General features: G+C 41.2%; 2 protein-coding genes, 1 long non-coding RNA gene and 1 pseudogene across 3 annotated transcripts; all 4 read left to right on the plus strand.

The window, feature by feature from the left end:
- Positions 1-242: 242 nt before the first annotated feature.
- On the plus strand, positions 243-1724 carry LOC122131123 (P2X purinoceptor 5-like; the record flags this gene model as incomplete). The annotated part of the gene is made up of 5 exons (XM_042706044.1): positions 243-373; positions 499-592; positions 679-744; positions 957-1054; positions 1438-1724. Coding segments are annotated over 5 exons (504 nt in total), but the record flags the coding sequence as incomplete, so codon positions are not given.
- A 7364-nt stretch (positions 1725-9088) lies between these two features.
- On the plus strand, positions 9089-9560 carry LOC122131124. Its single transcript, XR_006152020.1, has 3 exons — positions 9089-9174; positions 9352-9423; positions 9523-9560. It is a non-coding gene; the product is annotated as an uncharacterized LOC122131124 (long non-coding RNA).
- A 424-nt stretch (positions 9561-9984) lies between these two features.
- Positions 9985-13687, plus strand: LOC122131125 (annotated as a pseudogene).
- Positions 13688-14934: 1247 nt separating this feature from the next.
- LOC122131121 (transient receptor potential cation channel subfamily V member 1-like) lies at positions 14935-21051 on the plus strand. Its single transcript, XM_042706040.1, is given in 15 exon segments — positions 14935-15417; positions 15563-15634; positions 15637-15714; positions 15823-15960; positions 16236-16534; positions 16791-16967; positions 18150-18305; positions 18414-18509; positions 18635-18705; positions 18842-19007; positions 19099-19165; positions 19356-19696; positions 20190-20311; positions 20543-20643; positions 20785-21051. Coding segments are annotated over 15 exon segments (2181 nt in total). The 5' UTR covers positions 14935-15203; the 3' UTR covers positions 20868-21051.
- The last annotated feature ends 1295 nt before the right edge of the window (positions 21052-22346 follow it).

Raw genomic sequence — 22346 nt, forward strand, 5'->3', positions numbered from 1 at the left:
GTGACGTGGTTGTTTACGTTACTGTTGATCATCTGTCCATCATCGTATAAAGCCCGCCTTGACAATTTGATTGGTCAGACCATTTCTGTTCGCAGATAATTTCTCCCTAATGGAGCGACACCAGACCGAACTTCCCGACTTCAAATGTTGTGGGCGGGGCTAAGTTCGGTCTGGTATCCAGACACAACAACAGAGCAGCTCTTTTCTGTGCCACTAACCAAGACAGTTGTGTGTCCTCTCAGGGTGCAGCGATTGGGATCCTGATCAACTGGAACTGCAATCTGGACACTGGTTCGTCCCAGTGCCATCCCAAATACAGCTTCACCCGTCTGGACACCTCCATCAGCTCTGTCACTTCAGGCTACAATTTCAGGTAGAGCCTCCTGCCTGACTCAGGGCATTCAGACTGTTAGCAGTGTTTGTTCACTCAGCAGAACTGACATCACCTTGTGTCATGCACATTGTAGATATTAACATTAGCGCTGATTACATCTCCAGATATGCCCGCTATTACAAGAATGCTGCTGAACAGTCCTACAGGACTTTATATAAGGTGTATGGAATTCGTTTCGACATCATGGTTCATGGAAAGGTAAGACAAAAATGCTTGTTGTTTTTCTGTTGTAAAGCAGGGAACACTGATCTGAATTGATTACACTGGTGCACTTGTTTCCATAGGCAGGGAAGTTCAGTATCATCCCCACCTTAATTAACATTGGATCAGGACTTGCTCTACTGGGTGCTGTAAGTATGAAATCATGACGTCACTGTTGACATTTTCAGGATGCCAGATGTAATGTGGTTGAATAACCAGTAGAGGTCAGTAGTACCAGCAGTTACAGTTTTGGACACTACCCTCACGGTTTAGCCCTCAAAATGCTCTTTGTACTTAGTGTGGATACTGTGATTATGCCTAACAATGATACTAACAGATGCCCATCACTTATTTTCTCTAGGGGAGTTTCCTCTGTGACTTGGTTTTGCTTTACATCATGAAAAACAGAGCATACTACAAAGAAAGAAAGTTTGAGTCTATAAAGCCTGACCCCTCCAGGTACTGTCCTAATTTTCTCAGAGCTTTCAAACCATAATCATACAGAAGAACAGAATATACTTCCTTTGCTAAGCCCAATGTGTCACTGTCACGTGTGTATGTGTGTTAACATAGGCAACATAATGCTGTGAACATTCCAGGGTTAAGAGATTAAAATCAGGCAGGATAGAACTCTGGACTGTGGAAAGTGTCATTTCATTTTTGTCATTTTCTAACAAGGGATAGAAATAGTCAAATGCTGAGCGGTACAAATAACCTTTCCCTTATATAATCACATTACTGACATTGACCTGTACTTGTTGCAGCTGTGTTGTATGTCAATGGAGTGCAATTGAATTAGTGAGCATATCAGAAAGAAAGAAAATATCCTGTGCTTTTCTTAGGAATGATACCTGTACACGAGATGAAGCTCAGGAGGAAGATTCACGTGAGCTGCAACAACTCACTAGTCTGAAGCTACAGGCAAACTCCTCAAAGGACGCGGAGGCTTCAGCCTGATTAACAGGCGTCAATGCAACATGGCTGCTTGACGCTTTTCAAGGATTTTGTATTTCAGCTGCAATGTGATACTGTGGTGGAAAACATGGGAATGAAAACTCAATAATCTGTATATGAAGAAAATCAACAATTAGGGAAGGGACAAGGAAGATTTAGTGGAGTAAAATCAGTATTGTGTGATTTAGTGTGACAAGTGATTTAGTGTGACAAGTAAAATCAGTATGATAGGTGAAAATTCACCCTAGTTACCTCAGGACTCCGGAGCTGCATATAAGTATATTTATTAGACAAACAACAATTGCAATCAGGCTCACTCCCAGCACAAGGCTGAAAGTGAAGCAATGATAAACACATCGCACAAGGTTTATATAGACAGAAGTTGAGCGTTCAGCAGGGATAACCACGTGGTGGATTTCTGACATCCGAGGCAAGGATGGAAGTTTTGCACAAGGTCGGAAGAAGCACAGTTCGACCCTTCTTATCACTTCTGGTCTAAACATGCTCTTGTATGTATGCAGACTAAGTGGCACCTAATAATCTAAGTTACACACACGCACACAGAAAAGCCATGTTCCTGCTTACATAAGTACATGATTCATATAAGGTAATTAATAATACAAGGCACTTGATTATTATATTCTTAAGTCATTAACAGTGCTTGGAAACTATCTCCATCAGTCCCTCCTTTTATCCGTTTCAATGGATAATTCAAAATTACAATCATAATCAAAATCACAAATCATCTTTCGTCAATTATCAATTTCAATGGATAACCTCAAAATCATCACTCTGAGCTTCATCACATGGATTTCCGGAACAGAGAAAATTACTGAGCATCACTCCATATCATCATAAGTCAATCACTTAAAATGTTGTCATATTTCTCATCACACATTTGAATACTTTGCATTTGTAGGCCAACATAGTGGGTGTCAACTGTGTGTGTGTACACATTAGCTTGCCTAGGCTTCAGATAACATTCAAACAAGGCCTCTTTGCTGTGTCCTTGAAGGCCCTGTTCCCCATCAGGCATTCTGCATTCTGTCGGCTGTTGAATATTACTGGGCAGGAAAATGTAAACAGTCTCTTTGTGGAAAGTGATCAATATGTTAACAGTACCAAAATATAGAGTAGTGCAGTTATTATCAAAAGTTTCACACATTGTTTCATTTTCTTGTAACTCCCCATGACTTCACAGAGATAGGACCGCCCCGCCCTCCCAGTATCCACTAGGCCAGGGGTACTCAATAGGCGGACCGCGGTCCGGATCCGGACCCAGACGCAATCAAATTTGGACCGAAGCCAAAATCAACATTCTAATTAAATCATGATCCAAGCGAGTTTTCATTGGTGCATGATTTCGCGCTGTATATTTTTTTCCTACTCAATGTGGTTTCTATCTTCCGTCTCCGATCCAGAGGTCCAATCAGGAGCTGTAATAACAACATCACTATGACAACTCATTCACTCAATGTTGGCTGCGAGCTCTGTGGGTCACGCAGGTTGTGTGTGTCAATGGCAACAACGCGGGCAGATAGATTTGTGAACGGTATCTTTTTCTCAGCAAACGAAAATCATGGCGTGCTTTAAACCCGACAAAAAAAGAAAAGTTGATTCCAAAAATCGCTAATTTAAGACAGAGTGGACTGACAAGTATGTATTTGTGCTGCCTGTGGGGAGCACAAAACCGATGTGTTTAATCTGCAAGGAGACGGTTGCCCTTGTCAAAAGTTGTAAGGTGAAACGTCACTATGAAACAAAGCATGCACACTTCGAACAAAAACACCCGCAGAACTCTGAGGTAAGGGGCAGAAAAATAAACCATCTGCAATCATACCAAGCAACATGCAGTGTAATAGACAGATCAGCCACACAACAAGAGCGTGCATAGCATACCTCATATGAATATGGTGAAAAACAAATACAGGAGCACACTCACTAATGAAGACTTACATCAGTGCCTCTGCCTGGCCTTCACACCTTTTGTGCCCAAGTTTAAACCACAAAAAAGTGTCACCTTTCACACAAATAAGGCCACATCATCTTTTGTGCATAGTTCGAACGCTTTTGTTGGAGTTATGTTTTTGGATTTTGACCGTCACTGTTCCGGACCCTAGACTGAATGGAAATTTGGCGAGTGGACCTTTTGGGTTTCTAATTGAGTACCCCTGCACTAGGCTCTTCTTCCCCACTGGACAGTGTTGTTTTCTTCACCAACGTTTGAGACGAGGGGTCTCTAAACCCCCCCCTGTGTAGGTTGGACTTCCTGTCACAGTGGGCCGGCCTTGGAAAACTGTAGAGGAAAACAGCTCTTATTCTCTGTGTCTTTCTAAGGAAGGCTTACTCGTTTACAATGTGTTAGATGTATCCAGGTGGCTCTCTCCGCTATTTTGACTGTGGTAGATGTTGACAGTAGCACTTAGTATGGTCTGTCCCACTTGGGCGAATGGCAGTGTTTTCTTTTGAGGCTGTTGATTAGGACCCAATCTCCTGACCCAACCTTGGTTTCAGCCTCACAGGTTCCTGTGAAGCAGAGTTCTGAGAGCATTTTGTTCATTCACATTTTTGCCATATATTTTGCAAATGTATATTCAATCTCTTTGTCTGTTTCAGCAAATGGTTTGAGAGTTTAGGCAGTGTAGATTCTTCCATACATAATTCCAAACAGTGATAACAGCATGCTTAATTTCACTAATTTTACTCTAAGATTCTCAAATTGCTTTTAATAGTTTGGTTCATTCTTTTCTACCAGTCCTGCTGACTGGGGATTGTATGAACTGTGATTGTCTATGGCTAGACAATATTTCTTTCTTTCGTTGGGATTTAACTTAATAAAATCAATAATGAATGATTAAACATCTTTCTCATGAAATATAAATAAGAAGTAAAAATATATGCTTACTATCCCCATTTATTGAGGCATGTTTTCACCATGGCTCAATATTACAGCATATCCTTTAGTATTGTGAGATCTAATTCTTCAATTGTGTACGTGTCAGATGATTGTTGTAGTACAGCCTGGTTTGTGGCCTTGTCTGCTTTTTGGTTTCCCAATGAAACCGGGTCTTTTGCATGTGTGTGTGTCAGATGGTTGTTGCAGTCCGGCCTGGTTAGTGGCCTTGTCTGCTTTGTGGTTTTCCAATGAAACCAGGTCTTTTGCATGTGTGTGTGTCAGATGGTTGTTGCAGTCCGGCCTGGTTAGTGGCCTTGTCTGCTTTGTGGTTTTCCAATGAAACCGGGTCTTTTGCATGTGTGTGTGTCAGATGGTTGTTGCAGTTCAAAGTGCTTTACATAAAATCAATAAAAGCAAGCAGCAAGAGCAATACATGGAGTAAAATAATGGTCAACATCGTATCAGAACTTGATGTTCCGATAGGCTTCTTGGATTACTAAAATCATGATAAAAGGAATGAAAGTAATAAAACCTTCTGCCTGGTCTTTAGCTCAGTCGGAACCATAATGCTGCTTCATAGATTCCGCCTTACCCTGTTAAATATTTTCCCTAGCTATTTTTCCCCGCCCAGAGGCCACCCTTCCTTCTATACCCTTCCTTCAGAGGCCTTCTCGTCTTCTTCCACCGAACGTGCTTCGGGGCTTCGGGAGAGACACTAGCTCTCCTTTACAAGCTTAAGGAAGGTGACTGCGCCCAGGGGACTAGAACATTCGTTAGGGAAATATCTCTGAGAATAACATGTGATATATTGAAGCCACAATATGGTTTCCGACAGTGCCATGGTACCCTTAAAACAGTTTTTACAGAGAAATAGTAAAAATAGTGCCAGATAAAATAAATAAAATGCTTGGGTAAAAAGCATAAAGATAGTCTCAACCCCAAGAAAAACTATATAAGCGTGCACGCACAACAAATGACAAACAAACAATATACTCACAAACAGCTCGGAGTCCACCCCCTATAGTCTAATTCAATTCCTTCACTCTCGGCTCTCCACGCTGGCAGGCCCTGGCCTCCTTCCATTCAAGTTGGAGGTCTTTAGAAAAACAGTCTTGTACTCCTCCGTACGGTTTAGGTCCTGATGATTAGCCCAGTTTGGAGAGTCGATGAGGTTGTTGGAGTCCCCGAGTCCCCAAATATGATAGGTGAAAATTCACCCTAGTTACCTCAGGACTCCATATAAGTATATTTATTAGACAAACAACAATTGCAATCGGGCTCACTCCCAGCACAAGGCTGAAAGTGAAGCAATGATAAACACATCGCAAAAGGTTTATATAGACAGAAGTTGAGCGTTCAGCAGGGATAACCACGTGGTGGATTTCTGACATCTGAGGCAAGGATGGAAGTTTTGTAGCCTGGATACCGAACTTAGCCCCGCCCACAATTTTTTTGGTTGGGAAGTTCGGTCTGGCATTACTCCATTGAGGAGAAATTATCTGCGGACAGACATTGCCGTACCAATCAAATTGTCAAGGCGGGCTTTATACGACGGACAGATGATCAACAGTAACGTAACCAACCACGTCACAAAAAGGCGCTTGGTTTGAATTCGTTTACAACAAACATGGCTGCTGCTGGAGAGCTGAAATGTATAGATTCGAGTACATTTAGACATTGACAGTGCATTCATTTTGAAAGAGGAACAAAGAAACGCGATCAAGGCATTTGTCAATCGAAAAGATGTTTTTGCCTTCCTTCCTACGGATCCGGTAAAAGTTTAATTTATCAGCTGGCCCTGGTCACATACTACATTGTTCTGATTGGTTGTAGGTAACCAATTGAGCGAAGAGGCATTTTTTCTCCTCGTTCGGTTGAAACACGCCCCATAATCACAGCCCAATGGAGTGGTATCAGACTCATATTCTGACTAGAATTATGAGTATGACATCGTCAGGCTAGAAGTTTTGCACCAAGGTCGGAAGAAGCACAGTTCGACCCTTCTTATCACTTCTGGTCTAAACATGCTCTTGTATGTATGCAGACTAAGTGGCCACCTAATAATCTAAGTTACACACACACAAACAGAAAAACCATGTTCCTGGCTTACATAAGTACATGATTCATATAAGGTAATTAATAATACAAGGCACTTGATTATTATATTCTTAAGTCATTAACAGTGCTTGGAAATTATCTCCATCAAGTATTGTGTGATTTAATGTGACAAGTAAAATCAGTATTGTCTCGAGACTTGCTCAGGTTTATGCTGTTGGTATTTTACTAGCAAAATAAAGATTTTTTCCCTGAACGACCAAGAACAAAGAGTTTTATCCAGATCTGAAAAGAAGAGTGTTTACTTAATCACAAACCTACAAATCAGTCACGACAATACTCCATAATAAAGCCAAAGAGACAGAAAGCAGTTGGGCAACCGCAAAATGGGCCGCACATTATGCCTGATGTTTTTTTTTTCACATTCTTTATTTTAGAAAAAAATTAATGAAAATTGTGTTATTAAGCTGTTAACGTTGGAATTAAAAGTGAAAGACACAGTTGTGGCCAGTCTTGGATAAGTGCTGCTTAGTGCATTCATCTATGAAAAGCCAAATAGTTTGTATGCCAATGTTTCCTGTTGCTTATTCTCACTTTCTCTATCTAAAGGGCCTAATGCTGCCAACTAAATGGTGCAACTATAGCAGACAAACCTAACAGCGCCTTAAACCTTCTAAAACCTCTCCTGGCCTCCTCACAGGAGACAGGTTCACAGACCTTGTGAACTTCACTACGTGTCCAAGGCCATCCTTCACTTAAAGCCCCTTGTTGTGAAAGGAAGTTCGTTGTCGGGCACCTTTGCATCACGTTTTCTAGTAGGGCACAGTACACACAGTGCGCACAGCTAGGTGTTATGTAATACGGTGTGAAGGGAAGTTGTGGTAGCATTACAACTTCAAACCTTTTGTCAAGTTTTGTGTTTTATCCGTGAGACTCAGATTTTCAACAAGTCTCACGTCTCATGTACGTGCCATTAAACACAGATCTCACTAAATCTCACAGATTTTCACACTCAATAGCACTGAATAATAATAACTATAAGGGCAATAGGAAAGTGCAGACCTCCACCAAGGTCAAATGCCCTATCTCACAATGTTACAGAGAGTGACAAAATAAATCCTGGATCAACTGAACCAGATCCTCTTGAGAATTTAAAGAGTTCTTTCTTGGCCCATTTCAACTCCTCCACCAAGTTTCATGAAAATCAGCCAGGTAGTTTTAGCATAATCCTGCTAACAAACAAGCACGACTCTATGCATGAACATGAAGGGGAGGCCACGCAGATTTAAAGGAAATGTATTAAATGATAAAGATTATATTTTAAGAATAAAGAACGCAAAAGTGTGGTGCGTATCAGTATTAATGAGGAGTAACCCAAAATGTCATGCAAAGTCAGTCTAGGGGTTATAACAAAACAAAAGACAACGGAGAACCAAAATCCAATGCCGGGAGGTGATCAGATTATGTTTACTGTTGTGGAATATATTGCTTTCTGTTGGGAAGAAGAGTATTTTCTTTTATGATCCTGCAGGAAGACTTGATGAAATTGTGGAGGACATGGAATTCACACAAGCTCAGAATGTGTCTAAAGTGTCTACAAATATGCAGCAATTAAAACATATGTTTTTCTTCCACAAATACAGACAGGGATCGACAGTACAGCGAGTGGTGTGGCATTAGACTTGCATGTCTTTACCAACTACAAACCAAATGGTTATGGTTGAAGTGTAGCCATGAATGAAAATATGTTGTCTTCCGTGCATGAGACATACAGTATAGCAGGCTCATCACAAGGAAGGTTAGGAGGACCATGATGTCAATATTCTTTACGCTACATTCATGCCTAGAGATCTTGCCAAGAGCTTTCCAGTAGCTATATCCATTACATTATCATACTGCCAAGTCTTCAGTTAAAGGAATTATAGGCCTACTGCTCCATAGCTGGTTGGTCAGATAGTTGGAGTTAGACGGGTTAAATAAGAGTAGCAACTATTATATGCATATCTGAACAAACCGAAAAATATTCCCATTTGTTGACTTCTGTCAGGAGGACCTATTTCAGCTGCATGGTGAGTTTGTTGAAGCCACAACCGAAATATAACTACATATACAACCGCATGCCTGAATAAAACCGTCTTGTTGTGTTCAAATCGAAAGTCAAGCGAATGTCAAATCTCAAACTGGCTTCAGAACGTGTCTGGATGCAGTCCCATCGCCCGATCATGGGGATGTCAACGTTGAAGAAAATCTTTCACACTGCGTTTGATTATAAAAACTGAAAAGTATGTAATTGCGGAAAATATAAAAGTTGGCATTTTATATAGAGTTATTCAGCCTGTGTATCATCGGATACGTCGGGTAAGCACATATCCGCTATAGACTTACCTGTTGACTTTGAACGGACTAACTGTTAACCGATGAATCACTTCCTTTCTTGGTAATAGGTAGTGATCTTTCTTGGTGATATGGTGTACTCTTTCTCGTTTGATTTATACATTTGTCCACTTTTATCTTTTGCCTAGGTGGGTTTTTATAACGAATAAGAGCTATCAAGCAGTAGAGGAGTCCATACAGAGCTCTGTAGTCACCCAAAGTGAAGGGAGTTGTATCAATCAATTCCAGCGACACAGGATTCCGTTTGTGGGGACCAGAGGACTATGTAATTCCACCTCATGTGAGTCCAGACGTATGGCAATGATGTAGTTTCTTGTGAAATGTTATTCAAACTTGTCTTGTCTATCTTATCATTTTTATTTAATCTCTGGATGGTTTCACAGGTCTAGCAGTTAGATATTAAAATAAATTACAATAACTGTTTTAGACAGATATTATCTCAATTTTTGTCTTGCAGGGTGGACCTAATCTTTTCATCACAACCAACTTCATAGAAACACCAAATCAGAAGTTAGACATCTGTGCAGAAGTAATTTCCTCTCTTACAGTGTTTACAGGTGGGGTGCCACACATTTTCACATTCCCTGTATATCGCTCTGACTCTGGATAATGTTTGTTATCCTTTTAGAGCTTTAAGGTTCTGGATGGCCGCTGTGGTGACAATGAATGACTGCCCACGTGGAGAGGCAGTTACAGCTGGTCATGGTATGACTGAGGAAATGCAATATAATGAGAGTGTAATTAGGCTATTCAGTCGTAATAAACAAGCCAAGTCACCATGGGGTGCTAACAGGAAAAATAGATGCTTTGATTCTTACTTAAACATGAAATGAGTGATATACCTTTAAGGAAGGTTTATTTGGCTGGATGTGATGGGGTGTAGTGTCATTTGTTGTGCTTTTACTCAATGTCCAGCTGCTAATTGTTAATGTGATAACAGTAAACATGAAATAGCATACTATTTCAACAGAATCCTTGTTGGTGAAAGTGTAATTTTTTTATTTACATGTAATATCTATACTTTAGGAATAAAGACTGGTCGGTGCTTGATGAAAAAAGGACAGAAATTACACTGGAACCTGTGAAATACATGGCTGGTGCCCCAGTTGAAAGGAGTCAGAAATCCAAGTGAGACACTCTTTACTACAACAATTACATTCACTGAGGACTTATACATGTGGAAATATACATCACTGAACCTTTTTCTTTGTAAATTAAGAAATAAATGGTCTGTTAGACCAATTCACCAAGAGCTTCGATCAAACAATCCTGTTTAGATTAAATGATTACTGTTGTAAAGCAGACTGTTTGTCCATGTCCATGAATAGGTGAATGCCATGGTTTGTATCAGAAACATACATGAGAGTAAAACTGTTTGTGGAAAAATTATCACCCTCTTTATGTCAGTGTGCCGCAGCTAGGAAAAGCTGAAAACTTTACCATCTATATCAAGAACTTCATCAGATTTCCAAATTTCAGCTTCTCAAAGTAAGTCAAAGCTCTGGTCAGTTCTGTGGAAAGAATGGAGTTATGTGATCTTGTTAGTGGCATGATGCAGTGGTTTAAAGCTACCCTCGAATGAGCACACAAGAAGTTATGGAGCTAATTTGAATCCTTCATTGATTCCAGATCAAATGTCTATGAGACACAGGACAGGAGTTATTTACCAACCTGCACCTACGATGAGTTGGTTCATCCTTACTGTCCCATCTTCCGTCTCGGGGATATTATTAGGAAAAACTGGACACAGGTTTCAGGACATGGCTCAAGCAGTGAGTATACATTTAGTATCAGTTTGACAAGTGATATATGCAGTGATAAACTACTGAATACAGGTGGGAGGTAAAGTAGACTAGCATTATTGTCTATGACCTGATAACTTGATGACTTGACTTGACCATAGCTGGAGGTTGGAGCACGCTGTCATGTCTCACGCTGGTAAATGATGTTTAGGCTCTCTGCGATAATCAGTGTGCAGCTTAAACTCCGGCAATAAATTAAAAACTCCGTTGATGCATGGATTTTGGATATAAGCATGACGACATATTCTTAGCTGACAGAGAACATGTGTATGTTCCCTTTATTGGACGTTCCCTTTATTGGAAGAGCGGTGCATTATGCCTACATATTTTTGTGTTAGCAAGGTAGCAAATGTCTTATGGGATAATGCCAATTCAGCTCTCGAATATCCTTAAAGTTAACACATATCCTGGCAGGCTTTTACAAGTTTAAACCCCTTGAGAGGCGTCTGGATAGAGGTAGCTGTTATTGCAGGGCTTTCTCTAAAACCCACATGGACAGGTGAGAGATGAGTTGTGCATCTGGCGGAGTAGGTGCAACTCATGACCTTTGCTGTGAAAGTTGTAGGTTTCTCTTTCATGTAACAAAGGGGTGTTAAAAGCTGTGTATAAGTGTGTAATTATTACAGAATCACTGCTCATATTTCTTGTGCATCAACCTGAACAGCCTCACAGTTTTACATAATTTCTTGTTACCTCTACCTCTGTTTTTCTGTTTGCTTGTTTGTTAGCAGGATTATGCTAAAACTACCTGACTGATTTTCATGAAACTTGGTGGAGGAGTGGAAATGGGCCAAGAAAGAACTCTTTAAATTCTCGAGAGGATCTGGTTCAGTTGATCCAGGATTTATTTTTTCACTCTCTGTAACATTGTGAGATAGGGCATTTGACCTTGGTGGAGGTCTGCACTTTCCTATTGCCCTTATAGTTATTATTATTCAGTGCTATTGAGTGTGAAAATCTGTGAGATTTAGTGAGATCTGTGTTTAATGGCACGTACATGAGACGTGAGACTTTTTGAAAATCTGAGTCTCACGGATAAAACTCAAAACTTGACAAAAGGTTTGAGTTTGTAATGCTTACCACAACTTCCTTTCACACATACTACTAACACCTACTGTGCGAACTGTGCCGACTGTGCCCTACTTGACAAACATGCAAATGGTGCTCACAAGAACTTTCTTTCACACAAGGGGCTTTAGTTGAGATGGCCCTTTGGACACGTAAGTGAAAGTTCACAGAGTATGTTAACCTGTCTCCTGTGAGATGAGGAGAGGTTTCAGAAGTTTAAGGCACTGTAGGTTTGTCTTGATTTAGTTGCACATTAGGCCCTTTAGATGAGAAAGTGAGAATAGGCAACAGGAAACATTGGCTATACAAACTATTTGGCTTTTTTTAATAAGCCGAATGCACTAAGCATGATGATAAGGCTGTGATGAAGATCTACGTGACCTTATCTGAGATCTTTATTCATATTATGATTGTGTTCATTAATATGGGCAGAGATTTCTATATGGATATGTTCTGACACTCAAATACATACTACATAGTATAGATCCATACTCACACAACATAGGCCACATAATATAGCTACATACTCATACAGCTGATTCCAACAACATGCCACTGAAATTAAATATAATTTTCCACTATGGAAAATTCCACCACACCCACCAGCCGCACTTGTGTGTAATATCAGAACACAACAACAGAGCAGCTTTTTTCTGGGCCACTAACCAAGACAGTTGTGTGTCCTCTCAGGGTGGAGCGATTGGGATCCTGATCAACTGGAACTGCAATCTGGACACTGGTTTGTCCCAGTGCCATCCCAAATACAGCTTCATCCGTCTGGACTTGAACACCACTGTCAACTCTACCACTACCTTCAATTTTAGGTAGAGCCTCCTGCCTGACTCAGGGCATTCAGACTGTTAGCAGTGTTTGTCTCCATTCAGCAAAACTGACATCACCTTGTGTCATGCACATTGTAGATATTAACATTAGCGCTGATTACATCTCCAGATATGCCCGCTATTACAAGAATGCTACTGGACATGACTACAGGACTTTATATAAGGTGTATGGAATTCGTTTAGACATCATGGTTCATGGAAAGGTATGACAGAAATGCTTGTTGTTTTTCTGTTGTAAAGCAGGGAACACTGACGCAAATTGATTACACTGGTGTACTTGTTTCCATAGGCAGGGGAGTTCAGTATCATCCCCACCTTAGTTAAAATTGGATCAGGAATTGCTCTACTGGGTGCTGTAAGTATGAAATCATGACGTCACTGTTGACATTTTCAGGATGCCAGATGTAGTTTGGCTGAATAACCAGTAGAGGTCAGTAGTTCCAGTAGTTACAATTTTGGACTCACTACCCTCACGGTTTAGCCCTCAAAATATTCTCTGTACTTAGTGTGGATACTGTGATTATACCTAACAATGATATTAACAGATGCACATCACTTATTTTTTCTAGGGGACTTTCCTCTGTGACTTGGTTTTGCTTTACATCATGAAAAATAGAGACGAATACAGAAAGAGAAAGTATGAGTCTATAAAGGATGACTGCCCCAGGTACTGTCCAAATTTTTCATGTCATTTTCTAACAAGTAATAAAAATAGGCAAATGCTGAGCGGTACAAATAACCTTTCCCTTATATAATCACATTACTGACATTGACCTGTACCTGTTGCAGCTGTGTAGTATGTCAATGGAGTGCAATTGAATTAGTGAGCATATCAGAAAGAAAGAAAATATCCTGTGCTTTTCTTAGGAATGATTCCAGTACACAAACTGAAACTCAAGAGGAGATTCACTTGAACTGCAACAACTCACCAGTCTGAAGCTACAGGCAGACTCCTCAAAGGACAGGGAGGCTTCAGCCTGACTAACAGGCGTCAATCCAACATGGCCGCTTTGCGCTTTTCAAGGACTTTGTATTGCAGCTGCAATGTGATACTCCATAATAAAGCCAAAGAGACAGAGAGCAGTTGGGCAACTGCAAAATGGCCGGATGCTATGCTGATGATTTAGTTCGTTTTTCACCTTCTTTTGGAAAAAAAATAAATGAAAATTGTGTTGTTATGCTGTTAACGTTCAAATTAAATGTGAAAACACAGTTGTGTTGTGTGTCTTGGAGAAGTGTTCTAGAAAATAAATCACAATGATGTCAGTTTGTGAAATATCCAACAACTTTGTATTCAGATACTGTGGAATTAACCACAGCACTGAGAGTCACCTCCACACGTGACAGGCCTAGTCCAGGGCAGTATCTAACAAGCATAGTGCACAGTAACAAGCATAGTGTTGTGGTCTTCAGACATAGGGTAAACGTGACACTGCTTTGCAGCATGGAGACCTTTTGGCTGTCAGATAAGCAACAAGCCAAAAAAGCTCTCTTATCTGCACCACCAGACCTGTGTTACTGGCTGGGAGGGTCCAGTAGAAAGTACAGAACATCAGAAACAGAAGAGTTTGTTTATATTGCTTTGTGTAGTCAATACTGGAGTGCTAGCTTACTGAGCCCAGGATAAATACAGGTACAGTACCAACTCAGGCATATGTGGGATTGTGAGGATGACAAATTATGTTGTAGACATTAAATATTAAAAAATATTTAAGATTGTATATTTGTAATTCCATTATTTACATAAAGTTTTTATTTGGCAACTGATCCAGACTGGTTATGATGGAACTTACATGTATTTTTTTTAATCTTTCATGCAATGGTTGTTTGTTATTTTTCATATATTCCATGCAGTAGTAGTTGGTTGCTCCTGGACATCTATATTGTGACGTACACCCAAATAAAACAGAAATTTTAGAACTAGTTATTCCTGTAGAGCCATGAGTGCCACCACCACTCAGGACCCGTCCGAAAGCATGCAGATGAGCATGGTCAGGGTGGACCCGGGGGGCTCCAGCGACAGCGATCTGGAGGCGGACAGCATGCTGATGGCCCCCCTCAGCATGTGGGGCCTGGACACACAGAGGGTCCCCATGGATACTCACTATCAGTCTGAGTTTGGGTAGGCCTAGATAGGCACTCGCTCAAGTAATCGTTTAACACTGTTCAGAGCAACAATGGGTAAAAAGCATGGATAGCGTACGCTCAGTCAAACCTGAAGCCACTGGATGGAAGGAACAAAAATGTATCCCGATACAGTGTCAGTTCTGACTGATTTTTTGTTGACTATGCAAGCTCTGGCTGCAAAACTCACTTACTGTGCAGATTCTGGCTGCAATTTTGCCAATATGGCCAGCCAATCTTGGCTTAATTTCTTCATAAAGTAAGTGCTGTCCATGCTTTTTACAGTCAATGGTTTAGAAGATCATGTCTGATTCTTGATCACATCACAGAAAACATAATGTGTAAAACATTCTTAAATATGGCTTCCTTACTTGGCCAACACCTTTCAGTATTTTTGCTAAGCATTTTTTTTTATGTTTCCATACCTGATTTGAAATGACCTCTGATGACCAAAGCTAAAAGAGTAAGAGTAAATGTCTGAAATGAGTGAAATAACTAAATGTCCTTGTTTTCCTGTCAATAGATTTCTGAGTGATACAAAGATCCCAAAACAGGATGTGTCATACAGAGTGTTTACAATCCAGCCACTGTTCGATGCAGCAGCGGCTGGAAATGTCTATAAACTAAAGGGGTTGCTGAAATACCTCCAGCACACCTCGAAACACCTCACAGACTGGGACCTCCGAGGTGAGCAGAGGCATCTCTCACATAAGATCAGTCAAAGGCCTTACATATACTGAGAAAACCTTTCTTTTCCAAAAAAGTACAGCATTAACCCACGCCTCTTTAGAAGACACCACTGAAATAATGACCGAGATGTGCTCTTTCTAAGATCCTACCAATGGGAAAACTGTTCTCCTGAAGGCCCTCTTGAACCTCAGGAATGGGCAAAATGACATCATTGAGTGCTTCTGGACATCGCAGAGGCAACTGGAGATCTGTATGCTTTGGTCAATGCAGCATACACCGACAGCTTTTACAAAGGTGACCCTGACTCTCTCTTGTCACATAGCCAGTCTAATCTGAGTTGAGTTGAAATGCAGTTTCCTTATACTGCAGCCTGCCAATAATCTGTGCTCCTGGTTTCCACAGGACAGAGTGCCCTGCATATCGCCATTGAGAGACGAAGCCTGCACTTTGTTAAGCTGCTTGTGCAGAAAGGAGCAAATGTACAGGCCAAAGCCTGTGGGAAATTCTTCCAGTTCAAAACCAGACCTGGATTTTACTTTGGTGAGCAACTGTCAGCTAATTGAAGCAAATTTCTGTTTGGCAGTGCTGTTAACCAAAAGCGGTTTGTTTCAGAAAAGCACTATTTTACTAGAACCATCTTAATTGTTAGAGCATTAAAACTGATAGTGTGTCTTTCATGATGGATATGACACAGCTATTCTGTTATTTCTCCATAGCATTATTGCATTATTGATTGATGATGAAGTCTTTGCAGTCTTGAAAAAGTAAAGGTTATAGTGTAGTTCATTTACTATATGAAATATGTGTTTTCATAGGTGAACTTCCGCTGTCATTGGCAGCTTGCACTAATCAGTTGAACATTGTAAAATTCCTCTTGAAGAACCCTTACCAAAGGGTGGACATCACAGACAAGGACTCCCATGGAAACACAGTGCTGCATGCTCTAGTAACCATAGCAGACAACTCTCCTGAAAACACAGAGTTTGTCACAGTGATGTACGACGACATTCTGAAAAGGGCAGGCCAGCTCTACCCCAAAATCAAACTGGAAGACATTGAGAATGACCAAGGTCTGACTCCCATCAAACTGGCTGCCAAAACTGGCAAGATTGGGGTATGTTGGGGTATATCAGACATATCGACTTACTACTGCAGCCAACTATCACCCTCTCCTTGATTGGATTCAAGATATATAATAATATTTAATGTAATGATAAATGTAACACATCCTTTCACATGGACATTCCTTGTAAAAATGAATGTGGTTTGTGTTTCTGTTGCTGTATCCACATCATGGGTGCTCTAAGACTAAGTGAAGGTTGTTGTTGACTGAGTGCCTTTGTTGCGCCTGTTGTCACCGCTCCTGACAGCTGTTCAAACACATGGTGAGACGAGAGTTCCTGGATGAGGAGAGCATCCACCTGTCGAGAAAGTTCACAGAGTGGGTGTATGGCCCTGTCTACTCCTCCCTCTACGACCTGGCCTCTCTGGACTCCTACGAGAAGAACTCCGTGTTAGAGATCATTGTCTACGGCTGCGAGAACCCTGTGAGAGCACATGTACAGTTTATCCTGAGTCAGAGGCCGAGTCATGTTGGCAGCTTTATCTGACATCATGAAGCAGCTGTAGTCTAGACCAGTGGTCCCCAACCACCGGTCCGTGAGGCATTTCCTACCGGGCCGCAAAGAAAGAATAAATAATTTATATAATTTCCGTTGTATTAATTATTAGAGTCTGAAAGGTGTTTTATTTTGAAAAAACAACCGGATTTTCCCCGATGTAACATTCGCCTGTGCCTCTTGACAAGTCAAGACCCTTTTCTCGGTCACGAGATATGTTACTCAAAAAACAAGCACGCAAACTAGCGAAAATGAGTAAGAAAACAAACGTTCTTAGAGGCATGCAACTGAAGAGACGTGTGCACAATCCACAGACTCCACAGCAACGCGAAATCAACTTCAGACTGATCAAAATCATGTCAAAGCAGAAAGCAAGCACCTGTGGATTAAACGCAGACCTAACTTCACCAGTGCATTGGTGGAGGTAGGCTACGGTTGCAGAATGTGTCCATAATGCTTATTTATTGATTCACTTATATTTGCAGTGTTCGTGTAGTGCTTTTTTAGAACATTACGATGCCTCTTAGAAGCATACATTTAAATGTGAAACGTAATTGTTAATGATTAAAATATTCTCATATTTTTTATTTTTATAATTATTTAAATCGGAGGATGTCTGTAGAATTGACGTGAGCGCAATCCCCAACGGTTTCTCACAAATTAAGCCCTTAAAAACAATCTGGCTGATTCACCACTGTCCAAGTTAAAAACAAAGCCCAGATGAGAAAAACTTTCATGAATGCCAGAATTGTCCCTGCAGTTACTTTTATACACGGAAGCATAGGTGCAACTCGCGTTCAAATGATAACTCTCCGTTTTATTGGTGGATCAGAAATTAAACTGTGTATTTGATTTGTTTGTGTCAGTCCAGCCCTTTGCATTTCGCCACTGAGGGAGCAACCAGTGACAACCAAACACGATCACACAATCATAATATGATAATAATTAAGGTCAAGCAGATGGGTCCCCCTTTATATGCCATGGTTCTGCTTAAGGTTCCTTCCTGATTAACAGGGAGTTTTCCTTGCCTCTGTTGCTTGCTCTAAGGGGGTCCAGGCACTGTTTATAAACAAAATTGAATTTTATTGAATTGAATATGTTTTATTTCAGAACCGCCATGATATGCTTCAAATAGAGCCTCTACACAGTCTATTGGAGGAGAAATGGCATATTTTTGCCCGGCGAATATTTTGGTTCAACTTCATCGTCTATGTTGTATACCTGGGGATATTCACTTCCGTGGCTTTTTTCAGAAAAGAGGGAGAGGTAGGATTTCAACATCTGCAACCCTATAGAAAAATATAATCTCACAATATATTCAGGTACACTCTTCCACTGTTCCATTTCAACAGATCCTTCCAATTTAATTTTTAGCCACCGTTTCCCGTTCAACATGTGCCATCTGACTATTTTCGTCTCGCTGGACAAATAATCAGCCTCCTTGGTGCCATTTACTTTTTCTTCAAAGGGGTAGGTGAACACTATAGGCCTGCCACATTTAAAACCGCATGAAAGGATCTAATCTGTATTCATGGCATGAAGATGAATGAAAACATGCCAATGGGTTAACTGTGAAAATTATTTTTCTCTGCTAGATATCAGACTTCAGGAGAAAGAGGCCAAAGCTACAAACATTACTGGTGGACGGCTACAGTGAATTTCTTTTGTATGTTCCCAATCATCTGCATAAAGCAGCAGCTGCAAAGTAAAAAAATATGGCCTCTGAGCCTTGTCATGCTGGAACCTCAATCCCCAAACTGCATGAGACATGTGCTTCTGTGCTCCTCTCTCTCTCTCTGCAGTTTACTGCAGGCAGCGCTCCTGCTGTTCTCAGCAGTGCTGTACACCAGCGGGCGAAGGGAGTATGTGGGCTTCCTGGTGCTCTCCCTGGCTCTCAGCTGGATCAACCTCCTCTACTTCTTCAGGGGCTCCAAGCACATGGGCATCTACGGCGTTATGATACAGAGGGTAGGCTGGGTGTATTTCAGACTCAGACATACATGCAAGTTGTTCGTGTTGGTTGATTGTGTACTGCTTTTGTTCCCTTTTCTTTTTTTAGATGATCATCAGTGATATTTCACGCTTTCTTTTTGTTTACATCGTCTTCCTTTTAGGATTTTCAGCAGGTACCCCCTCTTGCTTATGCTTAAATATGGTGGCCTGCCTTGTACATGTTTAGTATCTTTATACACTAGGTAATAGCTATGCATTCACAATAAAAATGATTATGTTAACAGCTTATAAAATAGAGATGGAATTACCCGCAACTGCAGTTTATCAGAAAGCCCCTCTTCATCTGCTCTCCTCACGCTTTAGCTGTTGTGACTCTCATTGAGGAACCCCCCCCACTCATCAAGCGCCTGGAGAACAGCACTGCTGCTCCAGAGACAGTGCTGGGTGGAGGCCATGCGGGCCTGTGCAGCCGCAGACACTCTTTCAACAACATCTACTTCACCACCCTGGAGCTCTTCAAGTTCACCATCGGCATGGGCGACCTGGAGTTCACCGAGCAGTACCAGTACAAGGAGGTGTTCTTCATCCTGCTCATCTCGTACATCGTGCTCACCTACATCCTCCTGCTCAACATGCTCATCGCCCTCATGAGTGAGACTGTGGAGAGGATATCCAGAGACAGCAAGAGCATCTGGAAACTGCAGGTATGCGGTCTTGCATTCTAGAATCCTGCTGAAACTCAGTCATAGTTCATAGTTTAGTCATCATTGTCTTGTATACAGATTTGATACGTCTGTGTTTTATTTTCAACTTTGTTTTGCATTACTATCAACATGCCTAAAAAAGTTTTTGACCCTTAACAAAAGTTTGCTGGACAGGGATACAGCTTAGAATTTGTTAGTTCAGCAGAATATTAGTGACCAGAAATAATTTAACTTTTCACTTCTATGGTATAGATATAGAACTACTCTCTAAAAAAAGATTCTTGTCTTCTGTCAAACTCATTTTGTGTACCAAAGAAATACAGGGTCTTTTGACAGTAAATGAGAAGATAATGGACTTTCAGGTGAAGATAAAAGAGCTCAAGATAATAAATAGCCCTGTAGCATGGTAATTCTGCCATCATGGTGACCATGACAATGAGATATGTGAGGCAGTCTTCTCCAGTGAAGTGAAACAGTGGGTTGCCATGCACAGAGAGCCCTGACCATCCTGGACCTGGAGCGGAGCCTACCTCACTGGCTCAGGAAGAACCTGCGCTCTGGGGTGGTGAAGGAGCTGGGGGACAAACCAGGCGAGGACACCCGCCGCTGTTTCAGGTGGGTCAAGGGTATCATCATATTCATTCCGCAGTATCTTCAGCACGCGGACAAGCTTCATAATGTATGACCAAACAACCTTCTTCCCATCAATATATTCAAAAGGGAATTTTATTCTTCATGCATTACGTCATATAGTGTAGGTTATTTCGTTCTTCATGTACTGGATTCAGAAGCTGTGTGCATGAAGTTGCGTTAGTGTGAAAGGAAAATGATAGTTTGTGTGTTTAGTTTGGAGGAGGTGAACTGGAGCAAGTGGCACACGGACCTGGGCATTATCACTAAAGACCCAGGGAGCTGTGACATCAAGCCCTACAACAGGTCACGCAGAGGTAGGCTACTCTATACAACTTGATGTGACGTGTAATATGATTGAGAGGTAAAAACAATGATCTAGTCTAAGTATTTATGACAATATCAGCTTTTTCCCTAAGTGTACCAAGTGAATGGGAATAATGACTGTGTGTTTGCAGAGAGCTTTGTACGAGTCGTGTCTACTCTAAGAAGGAATGAGATTGTGAAAGGCCTGACGCATGCAGATGACAAGAGCTCCTGAGGTCACTCCATACAGCAGACGGCAGCTGAGCAGTCTGTAGCGGATCAGCCAGACCTGATCTGGAGTCAGCTGCAATTAAGTCACAATCTGTGACCACTTCAGTGACCTACATGTAGACATCCAGACACATTAGTGAATTGCTGCTCAATTTATCATTAAGAGAAAATAAAAGTAGCTGCAACCATGTCCATTCCTTTATGTCAACACTCCAAGGAGTGGAGGATAAAAAGCACGTCTGACACGGTCAGGTTTTGCAAATGCAAGTCAAACTTTATTTTGGTTTGAGGGGAATGTTTGTGCAACATTTTTGTTCCTGAAAGTAATGGGCTTATTTGGAATGACACTTCAATGGAGAACAGGTGGACCTTACTGCCATGACACTCGGTTCTTTGGTGGAACAACATGACACACACAAAGAAATATAACTTCCAACTTTTCAGAACTGCTCAGAGGAAGACAGTAGCCGTCTTTTTTTTTATTTTAATCTCAAAATGTGGTTCAGAGAAGGAGGGTGGGTAACAACATGTGCTCTTAAGACTTTAAGAACCTGCTCACATTCCTAAGACACAGAAGGGTTTGCAGTGTGGACTTCAAAACCGCTTTGGTTGGTAATTCAGCAGCAGCAGCAACAGCCAGTCTCAACAGAGTTTGTGCCTTTAGCATGTAAGGGCTTCCTTTCCAAACAGTATCAGTAGTCAAGTAGCTTGGTCAACCTCCCAAACCCCAACCCCTCTCCTTACCCCCCCCCCCCCCCCCCCCACCCACTTAATAAACAGTGCAGTGTCTTGAGTCCCACATACACCCCTGCTAGGATACAGTTTTTCACCCCCACACAAACCCACCTCAGTATCACGCTCACTCTCCACTCACCCCAGAGGAGGCACTTCACATTGAGAACAGAAACGAAGTAAAAGTTCAACCTGACTAGTAGAGTTTTGTACCCTTGAGCTGGAAACACGACATGATTGCCGGGACCGAACAAATTTGCATCGGAGTTGTTTTTTTTCCTCCCTCTTTCCCACTCAGAACGTGTGGAGATTAACTGAGATCAAGCTAACAAGCAAGTTTAAATAAGTTAATATGTCTGCAACAACAAAGCTGATCCATTCACACATTGCTTTTGCAAAGAAAGAAAAAAATGGCATTCAACATAAATTACAGCTTACTTCTAATCTTTACAGCATTACAAACACTCCCACGTTTTTTTCTTGTAATCTAGAATACAATAGCAGCTTCGTGAGACCAACACATCGGTGAGAAAGTTGAAGAGATAAACTAAGTCCATTGTTCCCAGTCAGTTTGGGTCTGAAGGGTTAGGTCTGCATCTGAGACTGTGATGGTAGCAGAACCCTTTTATTTGTGTTCAGAACTGAAGACATGTATGTTCTGATTGTTTTGTTTGCTTCTGGCGTGTAGTATGCACGCCACCAGCACACACACTCACACACACACACACACACACACACACACACACACACA

This window comes from Clupea harengus, unplaced genomic scaffold (assembly GCF_900700415.2).
Source record: "Clupea harengus unplaced genomic scaffold, Ch_v2.0.2, whole genome shotgun sequence".
Classification (NCBI taxonomy): Eukaryota; Metazoa; Chordata; class Actinopteri; order Clupeiformes; family Clupeidae; genus Clupea; species Clupea harengus.